General features: G+C 59.4%; 1 protein-coding gene across 1 annotated transcript; it reads right to left on the bottom strand.

Moving 5' to 3' along the window:
- Nucleotide 1: 1 nt before the first annotated feature.
- On the bottom strand, nucleotides 2-18,567 carry KIF21B (kinesin family member 21B; the record flags this gene model as incomplete). Its single annotated transcript, XM_042015967.1, has 28 exons — nucleotides 18,040-18,567; nucleotides 17,508-17,690; nucleotides 15,085-15,234; nucleotides 14,721-14,855; nucleotides 14,223-14,390; nucleotides 13,621-13,736; nucleotides 12,871-13,066; nucleotides 11,731-11,920; nucleotides 11,563-11,626; nucleotides 10,523-10,747; nucleotides 10,196-10,277; nucleotides 9,602-9,719; nucleotides 9,116-9,307; nucleotides 8,348-8,547; nucleotides 8,086-8,193; nucleotides 7,624-7,692; nucleotides 7,005-7,234; nucleotides 6,453-6,600; nucleotides 6,160-6,354; nucleotides 5,258-5,359; nucleotides 4,976-5,141; nucleotides 4,643-4,703; nucleotides 4,279-4,336; nucleotides 3,606-3,811; nucleotides 3,075-3,149; nucleotides 2,812-2,925; nucleotides 2,143-2,181; nucleotides 2-50 (listed from the first exon to the last, which is right to left on the bottom strand). Coding segments are annotated over exons 1-28 (3,942 nt in total), but the record flags the coding sequence as incomplete, so codon positions are not given.
- Nucleotides 18,568-19,681: the final 1,114 nt, after the last annotated feature.

The following is a 19,681-nucleotide window of genomic DNA, read 5'->3' on the forward strand; positions in this document are numbered from 1 at the left end:
GGGGGGCTGTCCGGGCGTTCTTGGTGCCACCCACTGGGTTAATGATGCCCCTTCACAGGAGAGAGAGAACAGGTACAGTGCAGGGGTGGAGGGGCACTGTGCCCACAGGCCCAGGGCATGGAAGAACGTGAGCTGTCTCACACCAAGCATCTTCCACTGCCCAGCAGTGAGACGGGCTCCTCCACCTGAACGTGGCGTGTCTGAGCTGAGGTCTCTGTGGAAACCCCAGGAATCTCCCCAAGGCAGCCCCTGCCTGCCTCTGCCCCAGCAACACAGAAAGGGAAAGGGGGAGGCTGCCCAGTGGCCTCTGCTCTCCCCCAAACCTCTCATTTGCCAGCACAGACCCAGGACGGCTCAGGACACTCAGCTCATTGGCCCTGAGGTCCCTTTTGGGACAAACTGTGCCCTCTCCAGCCTGAAGCGGAAGCTCTGCTGGGATAAATGTTTCAGGGTACCAATGTCAGCACCCCTGTCCCTTGGAGGCTGTCAGCCTTTGGCTGGTGACATTTGGAGACAGGGCCTCACTCCTTTACAGAGACCCCAAGGGTGACAAAGGGCAGCACCAGCATCTGCACCCCACATCCCTGCTGCAATGGCTGCTCCTGCCCCCACCACTGGCCCTGGACAGGACAGGACCTACCCTGCCCAACCTGCTTGCAAGGGACACTACGGTCTGTCCTGGGGTACACATCATCTGCTGACCCCCTCCACTTCAGACATGCTCAGGGTGCTGAGGACCACCAGCCTGACCCTCCCGTGTGTGACCCCTGGCAGCCCCGATGTGCCTGGTCATCAAGCACAGCCACAAGACCCCAGGTTGTGCTAGTTTCTTCTTACAGGCAGGGAAACTGAGGCATGAGAAAGGCTAGAGAAGGGCAAGGTTTGCATTAGTCATGAGGAGAAGCACAGGCTCATTAATTTGGGTTTGGAAATCGCATGCACGTGATGTTCCTCAGCTCTGCACTTACCAATGCCAAGCCAACAGCCTTCCCCCCTCACCCCTAGTGCTTCCACCAGGCTCAAAGCAACACTGAACCCAAGGGGAAATCCCTGCTCTGCAGGGTGAGACATCTTCCATGGACTGTGAGTGGTTGCCTGCCTACAAACTGCCCAGGGTGACCCAGCTCAGAGTGGTCTGGTGTCACTTCCCCAGTGGCCAGGGGAGCTCAGGGCACAGGCAGAGTGAGGGGACACCTGGGTGCTGGAGGGCTGATCACAGAATCATGGAATGGTTTGGGTTGGAAGGGACTTTAGACATCACCTCATTCCATGCCCCTGCCATGGACAGGGACACCTTCCACTAGACCAGGTGGCTCCAAGCCCTGTCCAGCCTGGCCTTGGACACTCCCAGGGATGGGGCAGCCACGGCTTCTCTGGAAAAGCTGTGCCAGGGCCTCACCACCTTCATAGGGAAGAATTTCTTCCTAAAATCTAGTCTAAATCTCTCCTCTTTCAGTTTTGTCCTGTCACTATTGAAAGTTGCTCTCCCTCTTTTTTATAAGCCCCTTTAGGCACTGGAAGGCTGCAATGTCCCTAAAGGATGGGGGAAAGGTGGTCCTTGTATTGGGAAACCTCTATAGTCAGGTGGGTGCAGGGGGAGAAGCCCAGGAGAACCTTAACTCCAAGGCTGAGGTCGGCATCACAATCTGACTTCTTTAGGGAAGAGACTGATCTTTTCCAACTCAGCACCAGGGAAGCACAACCAGGCACAAGGGGAACCTGAGATATTTGCCTGGAAGAAGCTTGCACAAAGGACGTGCTGCAAGCACCCTTCCCCACCATCTCACCATCCTGCTGGAGAGCTGGGGAAGGGGTGGGACAGGGTGGGACATGGTGGCCTCATGCTGGCGAGAAACCATCAGAGATGGAGGAGAACATGCTGCCAACCCAAAGCAGCCAGCACCCATTAGTGAGCCCAGCACCGTGCACCAAGGGCTAATCCAAGCAGGAACAGCTTGAACTTGCAGCTGAGGGACAGCATTGGGCACCAGAGGCAGCATGCCAGGAGGGGACAGACACACAGGCCGGGAGCGGGGTAGAGCAGCAAGGTGCAGGCAGGCCAGGGGGGGCCAGGGAGAGCAGGCATCTGACAGAGAGAAGGAGGAGCCGAGAAAGGGATAATAAATAGAAAGTTGTCTATACCTCAGCACCTCCGAGACAGAGGAATCGCTGTCATCAGACCTAGGGGCAGAAAATTAGCAGGATTATGGGAGAGAAAACCCAGACTAGAGAAGGCAGCAGTGGAGTAAGAGGTAGAAGATTGTTATTGCATCCAAGCCAGTGTAGGACAGAGAGGAGGAGTGGAGGGAAGGAGAAGGAGAAGCACACATGGAGAACCAGGGGAGAGCAGAAGAGCAGGAGGGCATGTGAGGATCAGACAGCAGGTCTCCATCAGGGAACACCAGCGCTGCTAGCAACACCTGAGCCACGAGCAGCACCTGCCCTGCTGCCAGGAGAGGCTGGAGCAGCACTTGTGGGTGGATGCCAGTCCATCAGCTTCCTCTGAGCCCTCATCCCCTCACCCCATCCTGCTCCCTCGCCTTTCCAGGGGTCCAAGTCTGGCACCACCCTGTCTGCAGGCAGAGGCCAGGACTGTGAGCTCAGAGGGGGCACAGTGGGCAGGAGCACAGCATTGGCATGGCAGCTGCTCCACCACAGGGAGAAGCAGGGAGGTAAAGTGGTGACAGGACACTGGCTGGAGCCAACCCAAGCCCTGGTGTTCCTATAGACCCCACAGGACTCAGGTCATGCCATGTGCTATCACAGTCTGGGTCCCCCTCACTCAGACGCTCTCACCCCACCAGGACTTACTTATCCAAGGCAGATCCCTGGCTCTGGGTGCTCGTGAGACGGGAGAAGACGTTGCGGTCATTGCGTGGACGGGTGGGTGGGGATGAGGGTGGTGTGTAGCCAATGTCTGCAGGCCTGAGCCAAAATGACCAGAGGGACACGTGACTTGGGAACTGCTCACCTGGCACACCAGGGTCCAGAAGAGCTGCCCAGACAGCATCCTTCCACACTGCTCTGGGCCACACAGCCTCCCCTGCCCACATCACCACTTCGCCCAAGCTCACCTGGCAGGTTGCCCGCGGTCATAGGATTTCCGCCTTGTCAGAGGAGAAGTGTCCGAGCCCCGAGACTGCCTGGGACTGAAGCAAGTGAAAAAAGCAGAGTGGGTGCCCACCCCTGCACCAGGATCCCTCCACAATGAACACTGGTGTCCTCCCCCAGAAGAGCAAATGAGAGATCAGGCTACCCTGGAGTGAATCTTGAGGCAGCCCATGAGCACAGAGGCTTTTGGCAACCCAAGAAACCTTCAAAAAGGCTGATAATCCCGAGCAGGGAGTTGGGGACCCTCGCACCCCCCTTCTTTCCCTCCTCCTGAAGCACCCTCCTCTCCACCTGCAAAGGATACCAACGTACTCCTACACCCTCTCCAAGCCCCGCTGAAGAAATTCACCGCTGCATGCTGTAGCCCAGCATGGACAGATGCAGGATTGGGCTCACCTTCACCCCTCTGCCCCTCCACAGGCCAGGCACAGCCTCCCACAGGCCCATGCCTCCACGGGCCTCCCAGTGCCCAGACACTATCGCCCCATGCTCACAAGGTGCTTCCTCGCGTGGGCAGGCTGATGGTGCGTGACACCTTCTCCTTGTAGTAGGGGTCTCGGATGGAGAAGCCGATCCCATCCTCTTTGATCTCCATGAGGGATGCCAAAGACTTGGTGATGTTCTTGGTGGAGACGTCCAGCGTGGGTCCCAGACATTCAGCTGACACTGCCTTCATCTGCCCTGAGAGCTTGGGTTCTCCCTAGAGCAGGGCAGAGGGCTCAGGGGTGGGCAGCAGGGGGGCAGTGGGAGCAGCCAGTGCTGTGGGTTGGAAGCGTTTGTGCTCTCTGGCCACAGAGCAGCTCCCCCTGTCCCACTGGGATGCCCATCACAGCCAGCTCTCCGCGCAAACACCACAGCCTGCACAGAACAAGGGCTGCTTCCCTCCACCTCTGCCCCACATAGGGACCTCCTTGGTGCCACTTAGTGCCAGGTTTGGGGGCACTGGCTGATGTGGTGGGTGTTTCCCAAGTCTCTGGGGCCTCAGGACAGGAGCACTGTGCCAGGAGACCTTGGTTCTGCCCATCCAGAGAGCAGCCATACTGCCTTATGCCAAGCCTGGTTCCCTGAGGTGCAGACTGCAGAGTAGAGGCCTGAAGCATCACTGAACATCCCTCCATCCCTCCTCCCAGGCTCTGGGACAAGGCCACACAAAAAAGGCCAACTAACCTTGAACTTGAAGTCATCCTGGCTTGCTGAGCCCTTCATGGTGAAAGACTGGGAGATGCTGCAAGGAGAAAGGAGCAAAGACAGACCTTCAGTGCCAAACTCTCTTCAGAAAGCTGGTGCCACTGGTCCACCAGACTCCTTGGGTCACCCTCTGCTCCCCAGCACCTTTTCTCCAAGGAATGACCAAGTCTTCACTCCCTGCTCATGTCCAAGAGACATCCTGCTCCCCCCACCAAGGGCTGGCCACCACAGAAAAGCTCAGGTGGGGCTTTGTTCATCCACGCCCCTCTACGAGGTCCCATGAATGGCACCAGGCATTGTGCCCCGGCCACCACCACCTCAGGCAGCCAGGCTGGGTGCTCACCTCCCATCTGAGGCCAAGCTGAACTCAGAAACTTCCTCATCCGTGCTGGTGTAGCCGTTCTCTGTGTGAGAGGGACACAAGGCATCAGGGGACACCACTGTCACCAGCCCCATGCGACCGCACAGCGGAGGGACAGCCCAGGCAGCCGTGGGGGGTGACCCAGCCCTTGTCCCTGTTATCCATGGCCAGGGCACATGCTCCCACCCAGCACGGCCCTTGCGGCAGGGTCCCAGCCACAGCACCTCCAGGTGCTTTCTGGAGGGCCGCTACGGGTGGGCACCCACCCCACGGGCAGCACAGCCAGCCTGAGGATGCACCTGCCTCTCGTCCCACCTTGCTGGACGTTGTGGATCAGTGCCTGCAGCTCAGGGTGTGACTCAGCCTTCTCCCGCAGGGCATCCAGGAGGGCGTGGTTCTGCGAGGAGCTGGCCACGTCGTTCTGCCGCAGCCGCCCCTCCAGCAGGCGGATCTGGGCCTCCTTCTGGGCCACCTGCAGCCCCTGAGGAAGAAATGTTGCTGCTCAGAGAGGTGCCACAGGTCCTTGCCACCAGGTTCCCACCCTGGCACCCAGCAAGATACCCTGTCACACATCCACACCCCAGCCCAGCCCCACACCTTGTCGATGGAGGCTTTCAGGAAGTTGTCCAGCAGCAGCCGGGCTTCGGCCAGGGAGCAGGAGCTGATCACCACCGAGGTGTCCGTGGAGTCCAGCTCCTCCTGAAACGTGGAGAGACAAGAGCTGGATGCAGCAGGGAAGCTTTGCTGCTGGACGTGGGACAGGTGGAAGGGCCTCCATGGCCAGCACAGCACTTCTACCACCCTGCAAGCACTGCCCAGTCCAATGCTCACCCTCCCCAGTCTGCCCAGTGGCTGCTGGGGAGATCTGGCCATGGGGCTGTCCAACGCAGCCTGAAGGGCTTATGCACTGCTCCAAAAATCCTGGTTCCAGCACTTAACTGGACACTGAACAGACACCAGGCTCACCCAAATCCACAACCCAAAGCTGAGTGTGAATTAACAGCAGCCCTCCTTCCCTGCCAGTCAAGGTGACAGCTGGGGACAAGCCAGGGACAGCACAGAGCCTCCGTTTCAGGCTGCAGGCATTGAGGGGAGTTGGGAGCTGCACAGTGGCATGCCCAGGATCACAACTGGACACAAAACCTAGATGGTTTCTGCTGGGAAAAAGCCAGTCCTCCTGGGATGTTTCCAGCACACGAAGCAACCATGGGGACAAGTGACCACCAGCCCCATGGGCAAATGGGGGCCACAATTCCAGGGCGGTGGGACACCAGCAGCCTGTCTATGGACATGCAAGGACCTGCCAGAACTCGTCTCTGTAATTAATCACCTAATGAGAAGTGACTGTGGGTGAAGCCCCACCAAGTGTGACACAGCTCAGAGGACTCTGGGTCCTCTGACCAGAGCCCAGCCCCAACTGGCTGTGCCCAAGGATGGTCTTTCCACAGAGGGATGCTCTCGCTTTCTCCCTGCCAGCCAGACCCAGTCCCACTGCCCACCTTGGTCTCCTCAATCTGCATGATGGTGGCCTGGCAGTCCGAAATGCTGTCGTTGATGTAGTCAATGTTGGCCCCTAGCACCTCAATCTCCTCGTTCAGCTCTTGCAGCCCCTTCTGCTCCTTGGGGCTCTCTGCCTGCAGCTTTGCTCGCTTGCCCAGCAACGCCTCCTGCAGCAGTGACAGCTCCTCGCGTTTCTGGGGGAAAAGGGAAGGGGGATCAGCACTGTCCACGTGGCCATCTCCCTGTCCCACACCCACCACCCAGCCCTCTCCGTCCTCAGTGCCACAGCCACCTTGATGAGCCTCTCCATGTCTGCCTCCAGGTTGACGATGGTCATTCTCTGCATTACAATGTCAAAGATGCGCCGCTCCAGCGACTGCCATTTGAGACGGGCAGCTTTGCTGAAGGTCTGGCTCGTCCCCTTCTTGGGGAACTTCTTCCTACAGCCAGAGGGAAGAAGAGGCATATGGGCAGATGGCCACACCGTGCTGGAGAGCTGGGATTGCCCCAGGAAGATATCTGGGATCTGGCTGGCCAGAAACAGAGGATGCATCTGTGTTGTTTCCACATTGCCCAACTTTTCCGTTTCCTCCTAGCAAAGTGGGACAAGAGATGAGTCCAGCAGGGTTTGTGCCACGGCATTTAATCCTCATGGAAGGCCAGCTTTGGGCTCAAGCCCAGGTGACAGTCACACTCTGCCAGCACAGCTTATCCCAGGGTCACTGATTTAATATGGGTCAAGTGGACACTAAGAAGCCACCCTTCAACCTCCGCCACCAGCCAAAAGCCAGGCATGGGGGTCCCTGGGATGTCTCACCCCCTACCACCCAGTCCCTACCCTGACCTGGCAGGCCGGGCCCCATTAATGGAGGACGAGGGGTCTCCCAGGAAGTTGTTGATTTTCCTGTTCCACTGGCGCACGATGGTGGAGACGGAGCGAGCGCCAGACTCGGGCTCGGAGGAGGTGGTGCTGGCTGAGACCTCTGCGCCTGAGTCCAGCATGGCCGGCTTCTGGCCCATCCTGCCCGCCACCCGGTCTGACATGGGCTTGGCCAGGCGGCGCAGAGCTGACACCTGCCCGGAGCAAGGACAGAAGAGAGGGTGTCAGCTGGGCAGCCCCAGCCAGCCTAAACCCATTGGCATCACTGCCAGGTCCCCACAGGTCTGAGAGTGGCAGCTCTGTAGACCCAAAGCCCAGGGACATTTGTGCCTCATGGGTTTCCCTCTCCTCCCTCACAGCCCACCCCTGCCCCCAGGCTCTGCTGCTCAGCACGGGGAATTCTGCTGCTGCCTACAGCCATTTCACACCCAGTTCCTGAGCCATAAAACCCCCTCCTGTCCTTTTGGGAACCTCATTCCCAAAGCCAGCCCTGTCTGGAGAATGGGATTTCTCTAAGCCAAGCACTGGGGCCCAGACCTCCATGGGAGCTGGGGGCTATGTGGAGGAAACCCCCTTTCCTCACCTCCTGTGTTTTCCTCCGCAGCACTATTTCCTGCTGCCGCTTCTGAGATTCCAGAGCCCTGATCTGGAACTGCACGAGTGAGAAAGAAAAAGACACCCCTGAGGTCCAGTCCAAACACTCCAGTGGTGGTTGCAGTCCCAGTGCTCCCTTTGGCAGAGTCTCACTCCTGATTCTAACAACGAGCAGGCTCCCAGCCTTGAGCTGGCTCTGGTTGGACATCCCCCCTCCCACAGCCTCCCCCACAACTGCAACAGGAGCTGTGGGAAGCCTTTGGGAACCGTTCACCCAGCTGTGCTCTGCTAGGACTGTGCAGGCTCCAAGGAGGCCACGAGCGCAGCAGGGCACCGAGCTTCGAGGTACCTGTGAGCCCCTGGAGTGCCAGAGCAGGACAAACACCCCGTCCCCAGCCAGGCCAGCCCCTGCACGGGGCCATGGGCAGCATGTGGCCAGTCAGGCTCTCACCTCCTGCCGGCGCTGCTCCTTCTTGAGCTGCGCGATCTCCCGGTTCCTCTTGGTCTCCGCCAGCCGCCTCCGCTGCTGCTCCTCCCGCATCTGCTTCATCAGCGCCACCTGCAACGGAGGGTCCCGCGTGTGCCACTGCCCTGGGGCACCCACCCGCCCAGCAGACACGCTCTGCACTTGCCACCAGAGCGGGGAACATTGCTCCAAGCGGAGAGCCGGGCTCGTCCAGGTGATTCCTCCCTGCCCTGGAGCATCCAGGTACCTTTGCCTTCTTCATCTCAGCCACTTCTGCCTGCAGCTTCCGCAGCTCCCGCTCATAGCGGGACTGGTTCTTGAGCAGGCGAGCATGCTCCTTCTGGGCCGCCTGGAGCTTCTGCAGGTCCCGGTTCATCTCCTTCAGCCGCTTCTCATAGTCTGCTTTGATCTTGTTGGCTTTCTCCTCCGTGTAGCACTCCATGGTGCCTGGCGGGTGAGGAGAGGGCCATGCACCCCAGGATCCTCCTGCACCCACGTACCCTGCCTGGAGGCACCAGGCACTGTGTCCCTCCCTGTCCCATCAGAGCCGCCCTCACCCCATTGTGAACTGGGGTCTGCCTGGGAATACCCACTGGAGGAGCTCAGCACAGAGAGAAAACACAGCGGCTGGGCTGAGCAGAGCTGCAGACTGAGACCCACAGCCACATATATGGGTGACCCTATGTAAGCCTGGAGATCAGCCATGCCACTGGGTCTTTTGCCCCTCAGCCCCTCAGTTTCCCCAGGAGTCCCCACAGCTCATGAAGTGGTGCTCCAGGCTGGGAGAGGCTTTGCCTCGCCATCCTTCTCCAGCAGCAGCAGGGTCCAGAGCTGTGCAGCTGACTGATGCTGCTCCCATGGCAAAACAAGCAGAGCCTTGGGGGTGCCAGGGATTCAAGTAGAGGCAGGGGGATGACAAAGCTCTACCAGAGCCAGGGGTGGATGCTTTGACTTAGAGTTAGCTGGGCTCGAGCTGGAACTGGGGATGGGATCCCACGGGTGAGGCGGTTCTCACTGAGGTTTTGCAGGACCCGGTCCCGCTCCAGCTGCGTGTCCCGAATCTTGTTCTGCAGTAGGATCAGCTTCTCCTCATACTGGTGCTTGAGGGTCTGCAAACGCCGCTGGCTGTTCTCCAGCTCATCAATCAGCTTCTGCTTGATCTCAATCTCACAGGTCAGATCTGCCAGGTCGGCCTGGAAATTCACAGCTGGAGGCAGAGGAGAAAGTCAGGCTGGGAGGGATGGGGGAGCATCACTTCCATGGCCCCACTGAGTCACAGCACACAGAGAGGGCAGAGGGGCTGATGGCAGCCCACGCTGCTGGGGAGCAGCAGCACCCCAAAGAGCACTGCAGCAACCCTGGGGCTCTTGCAAGTCCCACAGGGCAGACGTGGCTGGGGTGTTTTGGTGAACTCTGCCTTGCCAAGAGAGCAGAGCTCATTGCCAGAGATACCAGCAAATGCCCCCCCATGCCCACAGCTGCGTGCAGATCTGCACTTTACCCTTCTCCTCTGCATCCGAGTCTGAGTCCACCAGGCTCTCTTCACTGCCCGAGTCCTCATCTTCATCCTCGCGCCCATCCTCTTCCTCACAGCCACTCTCATCCTGTTCTTCCTCCTCCTACAAAATGAGTGCCTAATCTCAGCGAGCAGGAGGGCCTGTCCCTCTCCCCACAGCTTCTCCCTCCCTCAAACCTGAGCTCACCCTACAGCAATGAGCCACAGCCCCACAAGTGGTACCCAGCCTCCCACACAGGATGCCCAGGGGCTGCAGCACCATTTCTGGACCCCCAGCACACACCATTGAGAGGAGCAGCAATTTGACCCATCCATTCTTGCATCCATCCCTTCCCAGCTGAGCAGCCTGACCCCTCTTCATCTATGCTGATTGAAACCAAGCCCCCAAAAATGTGGACTCCTACAGCAGGGCTGACTGCAGAGTATCCAACTTCCCCCTGCTCCAGCACAGAGTCCTCAGCAAAACGACCCTTCCAGGCCACTTCAGGGCCAGGCCCAGCTTGGTCCCTGTCCCACGTGTGGCAATTACAGTGCTCCACACCCAGGCAGCCCCGCAGTGTGAGCACGATGCCCACTCACCTCTTCGACCTCGTTCTCATCCGTCTCCTCCCCGTTGTCCTGCTGCAGCTTCTGCCGCTTCTTAAACGCCTCCTTCTCCGGGCTGGGGGGAGCAGAGGGGGCCTGGTGAGTCCCAGCATGGGAGAGGCCAGAAACAGCTTCTGCCGGGACCACCCTCCCTGCTGCTTTTGGGGAAAAGAGCCTCTGGAATTATGTGATGGGTGAAAAGGAGACCAAGGGCAAGGCAGGGCTGGGAGGGGAGCCCAGGCGTGCGGGGAAGCAGCATACCCAACCCCACAGGGACAGACCGGCGCTCAGCTCCCCCTCCCCAGCAGCAGCCGCCGTCACCTCTTCCTCTGCTGCCGCCGCTCCTTCTTTTTCAGGCGCTCCAGGTCCTGCTTGGCCCTTCGGAGGACATCAGAGGCCTCTGTCTCCAGCGGGGCCGCGGGGCTGCACAGACCAGCCAGGCCAGCGGCCGGCGAGGAGCCCATGGAGTAGGGGGGCCGGGCAGAGACGCGCGAGAGGCTGCGGCGCAGGGACTCGTTCATGGACTCGCTCTCCAGGAGCTTTGTCCTAGGGAGTGGAAACAGGGAGTAGTCACAGAGGGGCCATCCCACTGCCCCTAGAGGGGGGGATCTTGCCTGAGTTTAGAATCACAGAATAAATTGGGTTGGAGGGGACCTTAAACCTCGCCTCATTCCACAGCCGTGCTGTGGGCAGGGACACCTTCCACTAGACCAGGTTGCTCCAAGCTCCATCCACTTGCAGGGATGGGATAACCACAACTGTGCCATTGCCTCACCACTCTCACAGAGAAGAATTTCTTCCTAACTTCTAACCTAAATCTCTCCACTTTTAGTTTAAAGCCATTCCCCCTTGTCCTATCACTATCTGTCCATGTAAAAAAAAAATCCAGCACTCTCCCTCTTTCTCATAAGCCTCCTTTAGGCAGTGGAAGGGGCTCTAAGATCTCCCCAGAGTCTTCTACAGGCTGACCATGATGTGCTTGGATGGTGTCAGCCAGGGACAGAGTCACTACTAAGCCATTCCTGCTAATGATGGCTCAGAAAGCCACAATGCTGCCAGACAGGGTACCAGGATCGTGCAAGAGACTGGGATGGACCCAACTTTGGGAGGCAGCAGTCCCTGGAAGACCCCAGGCACTCCAAACAGGACCTCCCCCTCTATCAGTGCCCACACCAAGGACAACAATGGCCAAAGCACTGCCTGGCACCAAGGCCGGGCCTCCTTCAACACTGTATAGCAGCAGTGCCAGCAGCTGCTGTTCCACGAGGCTTACAGTTCACCCCAGCAACGCTGGAGGCACTGAGCTGTGTGAGCCACCCAGCCCCAGCCCCTGGCACCAGGACCCCAGTGTGCCCACTCACCTCAGCTCCTCAATCTCACGGATGTAGTTCTGGATGAGGGTGCCGATGGCTTCGTTGCCATCACCTGCAGAGGCACAGGGGGATGGAGGCAGGCACAGCTGTACCACAGCCCCCGTCCCAGCTGCTGCCTGGGCTGACCCACCATGCCACACACCAGCCCAGCCTCACCTGCTTTGGCCAGCATCAGGTTGGCCTCCTGGCTCATGAGGTAGGTGACCCTGCTGTTGATGGCATCGATGGCCTCCTGCATGGCCTTCACCCTCATGCGCAGGGCGCTGTTCTCCTTCTGCAGCATGGCGTTCTCACGGAACAGGTCACTGTAGCCCTCTGCGCCATCCTCCCCGATCACCCGCTTGCCCTGTGGGGACAGGAGGGAAGGCCCTGAGTGCAGGGCAAGCTGGGACACGGAGACCCAGCACTGCAGCCCTGGGGCAAGCCCAGACATGAAAGCAGGGACAAACCGAGGGACCAGGGAAGTCTGAGCTGAGCAGGCAGAGGGTGAGAGATGCTTCAGGGCTTCTCCCTGCCTTACCACCCCCAAAACCTGGCCAAGGTCCCGCCTTGACAGGCAGGAGCTGGGACCCTGTTTCTTAAGCCTCCTGACTCCTCCTAGCAGTGACTCCTATGCAGAGGGGCAGGGGATGGGAGGCAGGAGGGTCTGTCCCACTAACCCTGCCCCAATTCAAACACAAGGAGGGGGCTTTCTGCATGCATCTCTGCCTCCTCACCAGGGTCACTCCATCAGCTGGGTTTGCCTTTGGTGGAGCTAATTTTCCTCCCAGCAGCTTTGCATGGTGCTGTGTCTGGGATCTGTGCTGAAAACAGCACTGATCCCACAGGGATGATTTAGCTCCTGCTGAGCAGGGCTTGCACAGCACCAGGGGCTGTTCTGCCCCTCACCCTGACCCACCAGCGTTGGGCCAGGGGTGCACAAGGAGCTGGGGGAACACATCCAGGACAGCTGTCCCCCACTCACCACAGGGATATCCCAAACCATGGGATGTCATGCTCAGCATATAAAACTGGAGGTAGGAAGAAGAAACAGGGGGTGCCTGCAGTGTTGTCCCGAGTCACTGTTACACTTGACAGAGCCCTGCTGGGCTGGGGATGGCTGAACACCTCCCTGTGATGGGACATGGGCAATGAGTTCCTTGGCTTGCTTTACTTCTTAAACTGTATCTGAGCCAACGAGTTTTCTCCCTGCTCCTCTTGGAATTCTCTCCCCCATCCCACTGGGGGGCAGTGAACAGCTGGCTGCACGGGGTTCCCTTGCTGGCCAGGGTCACAGCAGGACACGGGGCCACTCACTGCCTTGTACTCCATCAGCTCCATCTGCAGCCGGGCGATCTCAGCCCGCAGGGCGCTGATCTGCTGGCTCGTCTTGTCCTGGTTCACCACCACTTTGTTCTTGATGTTGCGGGCCCGGTTCGCGTACTTGAGCGTGTTCAGGGTCTCCATGAAATCCCGGTCAGAGGGGCTCACGCAGGCGATCATGATGGTTTGGCTTGGGGGTGCAAGGGCAGGGTGAGAGAAAGTCCCTGCGCTGTTCGGCAACCCAGCAGGTGGAAACCCAGGAGCCGGCACAGAACACACGCCCCAGACACCCATCCTGGGCCCTTCTGTGTTTTAAAACAAGCTACGAACTGGGTTCATCCCTCCCAGGGCCAGAGAACTCACAGGGCCCCTCAAGCACATCACACAGCGCTGAGCAAAGGCAGCCCTCCCTCAGTGCCTCCCTCTCTGCAGGAGAGGCAGGGAATTCAGTCCCATGCTGGGCACAACCACTTGCCAAGTCCCAGATCTGCGAGGGCTCAGGAGGGTTTTGCACCACCTGATTCTGCCAAAGCTGCTAATTGCACCTAAGGCTGGTGAGGAGCCACAATCTTTACATCTGCAAAGTCATGCCGTGCCTGGGAGAAGGCATCCCTTCCCCACCGAGCAGCCCCTGGAGCCCTGAGACAGCTCCTACACAGCTCCAGAGCCCCTCAGCCCCATCTGCAGAGGGACAGCCCCAGCAGCCCTCAACCCAAGCTCAGCCCCCACCTGGCACCCCCTTACCTGTTGCCCCCGAGGGAGTCCTGCAGCAGGCGGGTGAGCTTGGAGTCGCGGTAGGGCACGTGCACAACCTTCTTGCTCTGGTCTCCGAGGGCACTGATGACATTCCCCAAGGCCAGCTACCAACACAGAGGGAAGCCCCCCCCCGAGATTCAGCCCTGGCTGAGGATACAGCTGCCAGGTAGCCAGCACGTCAGGCCTGGGGCACACACTGCAGCACAGGTCTGGGTTGCACAAGGGGCAGGCACTGGTCTTCCCTTAGCCTGGGCTGTGCCTCTCTCCCATGCTGCACTGAGAAGCAGCATCAAGCGCCAGGGTTGGTTTTGTAGCTCTGATTAGCAGATCTCACCCTTTTGGGACCTGCCCCACTGTGCCCAGCTGCACCCCTCCCCACAGCACACGTCTCCTTCGGCAGCAGAGCTGTGCTCTCACCGCTGGCACTGTGCACACTCCTGCCATCAGGCACGGGCAGCACGAACCCCAGCCAAGACAGCAGCACCCCAACAGCCCATGGTAGCTCCGAGCAAGACCCAGAAGTGTCACAGGCTTTCCCTGGCAGGCCTTGCCTTGCCACTGGCCCTACCCCGTGCAGCCTGGTGCCGTACCAGCCCGCAGTTGATGGAGATCCCTTCCTTTGCCCTCTCGCCAGTGGCACCCGTCCGCTTCAGCCTCTCCGAGCCAGCCAGGTCCACGAAGTGAAACTTGGCTGTCAAGGTCTCGTACTCAGTGGCGGGTTGGGATCCATCCAGAAGGCTGCTCACCTCCCCATTCACCTGCAGCCAGGGACACACGAGGGGTCACCACCCCAGACTGGAGCAGGCAGAAGCTCCCCTGGCTTCACTCAGATGTCAATGAGAGTCTGAGCATTCCCCCTCCGTATCCAGCCCCTCAGAGATGGGGACAGGATCCCAAGAGCAGCTTGCTCTGAGCCACCCTCAGCTCCCATTAAATCCTAATGCTGGCCGTGACTGGAAAGAAGACAGAAAAATCCCTGCTTCTCTTCACCAGACTTCAAACCCTCTCCCCTTCCCAAGGGAACTTCATGCATCACTTGGATATGGAACCCAGGAACAGCCTGGCCATGAGGCAGGACCACATCTCACCAGCTCTGGGCGGGCACACACTCTCGTCTGGCACAGGTGAATGGTGAAGATGGCATGGGACCGGGAGCTCTGCACGTTCATCTGGGTGCTGGCAGTGGTGCGGGAAAGAGCTCCTTGTTTTAGGCACTGGATCAGCTACAATGACACCAGGCAGGGAAGGAAACCTTAAAGCACCCTTCTGGTGAGTCAGGACAGACCCTGTGCAGCTCAGTGGGCACACTGACCTTTTCCAGAACACCCCCAGGACTGCACCGTCCCATCCTGGGAGAGATCTCCCCCCACCAAGCTGTCCCCACGTAGCACATCCCTGGCCAGGGGCAGCCAGCTGCCACCCCTGCTCTGTGTCTGCCCCCCCTGCACCCACCTCATCCTGGGAGCTGATGAGGCGTGATGTGACCCCCGTGGTGTAGATGCTTCCGCTGGCATCCTCGTGGATTTTGATGTTGGATTTGCGGTGCCGCGCATCAGGGTCGCGGGTGCTGTCGAACAGGTCCAGGATCTCCTCGTTGTAGAGCTGAGCGGGGCAGCAGTGGGTGTGGGGTAAGCAGAGGAAGCACGAGGCTGCTGAAGCCTGGCACTGGCAGGAGCTGCCCTCTGGCACCCTGCTGCCACTCCCCCCACAGCTGGGGATGCTCGTGTGCTCACACGCGTGTGCAAGGCTGAGCAGGGAGCTAGGGTGTGTGCAGGTGTAGGAGAGGAGGCACAAGCATGTGCATGCAGAGAGGAGATGATGCACAGAGTCATGGAACCCTTCAGACTGGAAAAGCCCTCTAAGATCATCAACTCCAACCATTTACCCCAGCACTGCCATGTTAATCACTAACCCATGTCCCCAAGTGCCACACCCACACATCTTTTGGACATTTCCAGGGGTGGTGGCTACAGCACTGCCCTGGGCACCCTGTGTCAATGCCAGACCACCCTTTCAGGGAAGAAATTTTTCCTAATATCCAATCTAAACCTCAACTGGCACAGCTTGAGGCCGTTTCCTCTTGTCCTGTCCCTGTTCCCTGGGAGCAGAGCTCAACCCCCGCCTGGCCCCCCATCCTCCTGTCAGGAAGCTGTAGAGAGAGAGAAGGTCCTCCCTGAGCCTCCTCTTCTCCAGGCTGAGCCCCACAGTTCCCTTAGCCACTCCTCACCAGACTGGGGCTCCAGAACCCGCCATGCAAAGCTCTGAGCTGCAGTCTGGGTTGGTTTCCACAGCCCAACCCTGTCCAGTCCCTGGCCTATCCACTGAGCAGACACCCAGGAGCTACACATCCCCCTGACCTTCCTGGCTCACCTGGCCACAGGAGCCAGTGCAACCCCTCTCATCACAGCTCCTTGAAGTCATCTGTCAAGTGGAAAGGGGATAAGGGGGACCAGGGAGTGCTGAACAAGCAGGAAAACCCTGCTGCCCCAGAGCTGACTCCATCCTTATCTCAACTCTGCAGCATCCTCTCTCAGCCTGGGGTGGAGGGACACCCCTGCCCATCTGTCCCCCCACTATCACCATTCCATGTCACCCTCTTGTACCCCCACTCCAGTGCAGAGTGCTGGGTCACCCGAGGACTGCAGGTGCCTGGCCAGCAGAACGGATCAGGCTAATCCGTCCCTGGCTGCCCCAGGTGCCACCAGGCTCCTCAAAGGTTTAAACCTCCCAGAGCCTGCTCCCAGGAGCACAGTCACAAGACAGGGATCAGCCAGAACAAGTCCTGTGCCCCTGCCAGGACAGGAGGGTTGGTGACCAGTGGCTGATGAGGCCATGTGCTGCTTTATCCATGCAGGACTTCAGGACAGGCAGGAAACTGCCCCCATTTCCATCCCAGCACACAGGATCCCTGAAGAGAAGCCCCATGAGCTGAGCACAATTGGGAAGGCAACCAGGAGCTTGGCTAGGCCAAGTGATGGGAATGGGAGGACGCAACAGCACCACAGGAGCTAACAGGGGCTCTGCAGATGGAGACATAAGTGGGAAGGATTTCCCCAGCAAGGAGGTGACTTTGGGCCCTCTCCAAGCCATCAGCATCTGAAGACACCAAGATGTGATGGCCAAGAAAGCCACCTGGAGGCGAGATGACAGCACGGGGTCCCTCCCTGCCCATCTCCTCTGGGCACATCCCAGGTCACAACCTCAACCAGATGAAGCTTGCTTGGGAGCTCAGCTTTGCTCAACATCACCCTGTGCTTTCTCACTGGGGCCTTCAACCAGTTCCCACCTGCATCTCTTGGCTCTTTCAGCCCAGGAGCAACCCCAAGAAAAACGCTGCCAACACACGAGGTCCATGGGCTTCCCAGGACAAACTTCTCCAGGGAATGAAGCCGTTAACAGAAGGGGCTTTTGAATAGGAGAAGCCAGGACAGAGGCAGGAGAGGATGCATTCTCAATGTCAGAGATGCAACAAAGGACATGGAAAATAGCACAGTCCTTCTCACAACCCCACCAAGAGTGGCACCTTCTCCTCTTCCTGTTTCACTGGCAACTCTGGTCCAAGGTAGCAGGTATCCCGCTATCCTTGACCTCAAACAGGGGCAAGACAGCCCAGAGCCCCTGGATCACCAGGGAACCAAGCCATAAGACCCTTCCCATGGTGGGAGCTCCCTCCACCCAGTTTGCAGCCATCGTGAGGCCAACAACATCGAGGTGCTTCGAGTCTCCACGGCACCAGCACACATCCCCAGTCCCATGCCCACTGAGGGCTCCAGCTCTGTCGGGAAGCAGTCAGGGCACGGAGATCTCAAGGCACCCAAGGCATGGGAGAGGAGCAAGGATGGGGCAGGGTGTCCCCCAGACCTCCCACCACCCACCTCCAGGAACTGGGCGCTGACTTTGAACTCGGGTGCTGCCACGCCCTGGCTCTGGGCCGCTCGCTTGCGCTCCTCGATGCCGCTGAAGAGGTGGCTGATGGCCCGCGGGATGATGCCCTGCTCCTCCTCGGAGATGCTCATGTCGAAGCCGGTGCCCATGGTGTACGTCTTCCCTGCGCCAGTCTGTGCAGAGACAGAGAGGGGCAGCTGATTGGGCCCTCCCAGGCTCAGCTCAATACACCCCACATTCTCCCCCTGCTCCTTTAGGCTCCCCAAACACCCTCACTGAGCCACTGTGACCCCCAGCAACACATCAGCTCCCACATTCCCATCCCAGCCCTGCCTCTTCCCACCCAGTGCCACCCCTGCCCCCAGCTCTCACCCAACCAGGGGCAGCTCTGTTCTCTCCATACCCAGGATCTCACACACCCTGCACCTTCCTCAACCTCTGCAGGTGCCCTCCCAGTATCCCCAGTGCTGCTGGAGAGCCCAACACTGGGGGCAGAGCCCTCAGAGCGGGCAGGGCCTGTACCTGCCCGTAGGCCAGCACAGTGGCATTGTAGCCCTCGAAGCAGCCCTCGATGAGCTTCCCCATACAGGTCGTGTAGATCCGCTCCTGCCATGTGTCCAGGTCAAAGACAAAGTCATAGGTGAAGGCCTTGTCCTTGCCCAGCAGCACCTGGGGCTCGCCAGGTGTCACTGAGGTACAGATGTGACATCCCTCTATCTTCTCTTTGGGCAGCTGCGGACGGATCCTATGGGAAGAGAAGCAGGCTGAGGGCAGCCCAGCCTTGAGGGACACCAGTCTGGTCCTGAGGATGCGAGCACAGCCCATGCTGGGTGCCGTGTCCTAGAGTGTGTCTAGTCCAGCACAACTGGAGGCAAAAGACTGTTCCCCACTGCTCTGCACTGGCACAGCCTCACCTTGAGCGCTGTGTGCAGTTTTGGGCACTGCAGTGTAAGAAAGACATAAAGGTATTAGGGAGTGTCCAAAGGAGGGACAGGAGAACGGCGAAGGGCCTTGAGGAACCATATGAGAAGCAGCTGAGGTCACTTGGTTTGTTCAGACTGGATAAAAGCACCATGAGGTCAGACCTTATCGAGCTCTGCAGCTTCCCCACAAGGAGCAGCTCCAATCTCTGCTCTCTGTGACAGGGACAGGACCCAGTGTAACAGCTGGAGCTGTGCCAGGGCAGGGTCAGGCTGGAGATCAGGGAAAGGTTCTTCCCCCCGAGGGTGCTGGGCACTGCCCAGGCTCCCCAGGGAATGGGCACGGCCCCGAGGCTGCCAGAGCTCCAGGAGTGTTTGGACACCGCTCCCAGGGATGCCCAGGGTGGGATTGTTGGGGTGTCTGTGCAGGGCCAGGAGTTGGAATCAGTGAACCTTGTGGGTCCCCTCCAGCTCAGGACATTCTCCAATCTCTGCTGGAAACATGGCTCATGCAGGCAGGGCACGGGCAGCACCTCTGCCTGCAACATGGAGCACACAGGGCAGGGGAAGCCTCAGCTCCTGCAGCCAGCCATCACCCTGACCTCTTTGTAGCTGAGAACAGAGATTGACACATCCCAGAACTACCAGCAGACACCTCCACTCCTGAGGTGACAGAGGGCACAGAGCCGGTAGCAACACACAGCCTGCACCCAAAACTGCCCCTGGACCACCAGCCCGGGCCAGGCAGCCCCCACGCCTGTGCTGGCTCATGCACCCCGATGCCCCCGGCAGGCACAGACACGGGCCACGGCATCAAAGAGGGGCTGGGCACAGACACGGGCCACGGCATCAAAGAGGGGCTGGGCACAGACATGGATCACAGCATCGCAGCAGGGCTGGGCACAGACACGGGCCACGGCATCAAAGAGGGGCTGGGCACAGGCCACGGCATCAAAGAGGGGCTGGGCACAGGCCATGGCATCGCAGCAGGGCTGGGAACAGACACGGGCCATGGCATCAAAGAGGGGCTGGGCACAGACTCGGGCCATGGCATCAAAGAGGGGCTGGGCACAGACACGGGCCACGGCATTGCAGCAGGGCTGGGCACAGACACGGGCCATGGGATCGCAGAGGGGCTGGGCACAGACACGGGCCACGGCATCAAAGAGGGGCTGGGCACAGACACGGGCCACGGCATCAAAGAGGGGCTGGGCACAGGCCATGGCATCGCAGAGGGGCTGGGC

The sequence above is a fragment of the Corvus kubaryi genome, unplaced genomic scaffold (assembly GCF_017639235.1).
Source record: "Corvus kubaryi isolate FWS band 111438036 unplaced genomic scaffold, C.kubaryi_AGA036_p1.0 split3-37355, whole genome shotgun sequence".
Lineage (NCBI taxonomy): Eukaryota > Metazoa > Chordata > Aves > Passeriformes > Corvidae > Corvus > Corvus kubaryi.